This window comes from Anarrhichthys ocellatus, unplaced genomic scaffold (genome assembly GCF_004355925.1).
Source record: "Anarrhichthys ocellatus isolate YVR2014 unplaced genomic scaffold, GSC_Weel_1.0 scaffold110, whole genome shotgun sequence".
Classification (NCBI taxonomy): domain Eukaryota; kingdom Metazoa; phylum Chordata; class Actinopteri; order Perciformes; family Anarhichadidae; genus Anarrhichthys; species Anarrhichthys ocellatus.
Window position 1 is genome coordinate 767,679 of NW_022280140.1, and position 1,740 is coordinate 769,418.

The 1,740-nt window shown below is 42.9% G+C and overlaps 1 protein-coding gene across 5 annotated transcripts in view; it reads right to left on the reverse strand.

Moving 5' to 3' along the window:
• Window positions 1–690, reverse strand: part of LOC116399360 (protein FAM131B-like) — a 45,622-nt gene extending 44,932 nt beyond the window's left edge. For all 5 annotated transcript variants that reach the window (XR_004213830.1, XM_031876465.1, XM_031876464.1 and 2 more), the window contains exon 1: window positions 533–690. Coding sequence is in view for 4 of the 5 variants with exons in the window: in XM_031876465.1 (XP_031732325.1) it covers window positions 533–560 (28 nt within the window). In the remaining variant the exon portion in view is untranslated. The remainder of the gene's footprint in view (window positions 1–532) is intronic.
• Between the last annotated feature and the right edge of the window lie 1,050 nt (window positions 691–1,740).

Here is a 1,740-nt window from a genome sequence, read left to right on the forward strand (position 1 = left end):
CTCTCTCTCTCTCTCTCTCTCTCTCTCTCTCTCTCTCTCTCTCTCTCACACGCACACACACACACACACGCACACACACACACACACGCACACACTCTCAGTCTTCCCGGTGTCATCCATGTGGACACGAGGACGTCAAGTCGCATCTTATTCCGCTCACATCCCGCTGCCTGTCTGTCCCGCCTCTCCCCTCCGCGTCTCCGCTCCAACACACACACACACACACACACACACACAGTGAGACGAAATCCCTGTAGTAAACTAACCAGACACTAAAAAAAGACTCCTCGAGTTGCCGGTAAAGAGCCGACGATCACGTCTGCAGCGCGCTGCAACTCCCCACCGGGCTTTTCTAAAAAGTATAATTTGTGCCGGTGCCTCGCTGCTCGGGCTTCATCTCTTCTTCTTAACATCTCCGCCCTGCAAACGCACAGACACGCATTCCATCCATCTATCCATCCATCCATCTATCTATCCATCCATCAGTCCATCCATCCGTCCACATGGCAGAATAGAAAGCGGTGTTTCTTACTGATGGTCCGGGATCCTATGCAGCCCATGTTGTCTCACAGAGGCTCGTACAGCTCGGGGAAAATAAAATCCATCCGTTCAGCGGGCATCTCTCCCCGGATTTCTTTCTCTCTCTTTCTCCTCCTCTTCTTCTTCTACTTCTTCTTCTTCTTCTTCTTCTTCTTCTTCTTCTTCTTCTCCTCCTCCTTCTCTCCTCTTCTTCTTCGCCGTCCTCCTCTCCTCCGTGTGTGAGAAACAGAGAGGGTGTGTATGTTTGTGTCATCCGCGTCGCTTCCTCTCTCTCTCTCTCTCTCTCTCTCTCTCTCTCTCTCTCTCTCTCTCTTTTCACGGTTGTCGCACGCGCCTGTTTGCCCCTTCATTGTCTTTTTGACTCTCGTGCACGCTCAGACACACACGCATGCATGAACACACACACACACACAAAGATACACTTATAAATAACTCACCAAGAGTTTGCTTATCAATAAGATCATTAATAATTGGTAAATGAATAGTTAATTCAACTTTAGTTGATAGTTATTTCAATGTTAAATGCTCATTAAATATTTTTTATCATTAGCTACACAAAGTGAGAAGAAAGCAAACATAAAAAGATAACAATAAGGTGCAAACCTGACATATATATAGACCTACAATATCAATATCAGGTTAACAGCATGGATCATAAATGTATCCTTCAATACTTAAAGGAATACAATCCTGCATTCTAGAAGGATTTAGCACATTTTCCATAAAAGTTCAATCTGATTTTAACCCAGATTTGATGTCACTGTGCATCAAAAAGAGTTTGCTTCCTGCGAATATCTTGCAGTTAAGAAAGAATAGAGAAATACGCCAGATTATTATAATTGTATTATTATATACACACCTTAAAACTGTGTTAGAAAGGTGTTAGTTCAACAGCCTGTAGTTTGAAAGAAATCATAGCAAGTCTTCTTACTTTAGTCAAAGGCAACAGATGTAAACAGCAAACCTTCCAGTAATGTAATCTGATGCATTACACCTTCATCTTTATGTCAACAAACACAGTGAACAGCATTATTACCAGCTTTTGACAAAGCAATGCATTTGTTTTTGTTTGTTGAACATCCGTTCAAAATGGCGCCTCAAGAAGGAAGCCCTTGTTGTTTTTAAGGGACTGCCGTCAGCATACTTTATGTATCTGAATCATCTCATATAAATATCGTGATGGGACGAGACACAAGTCGT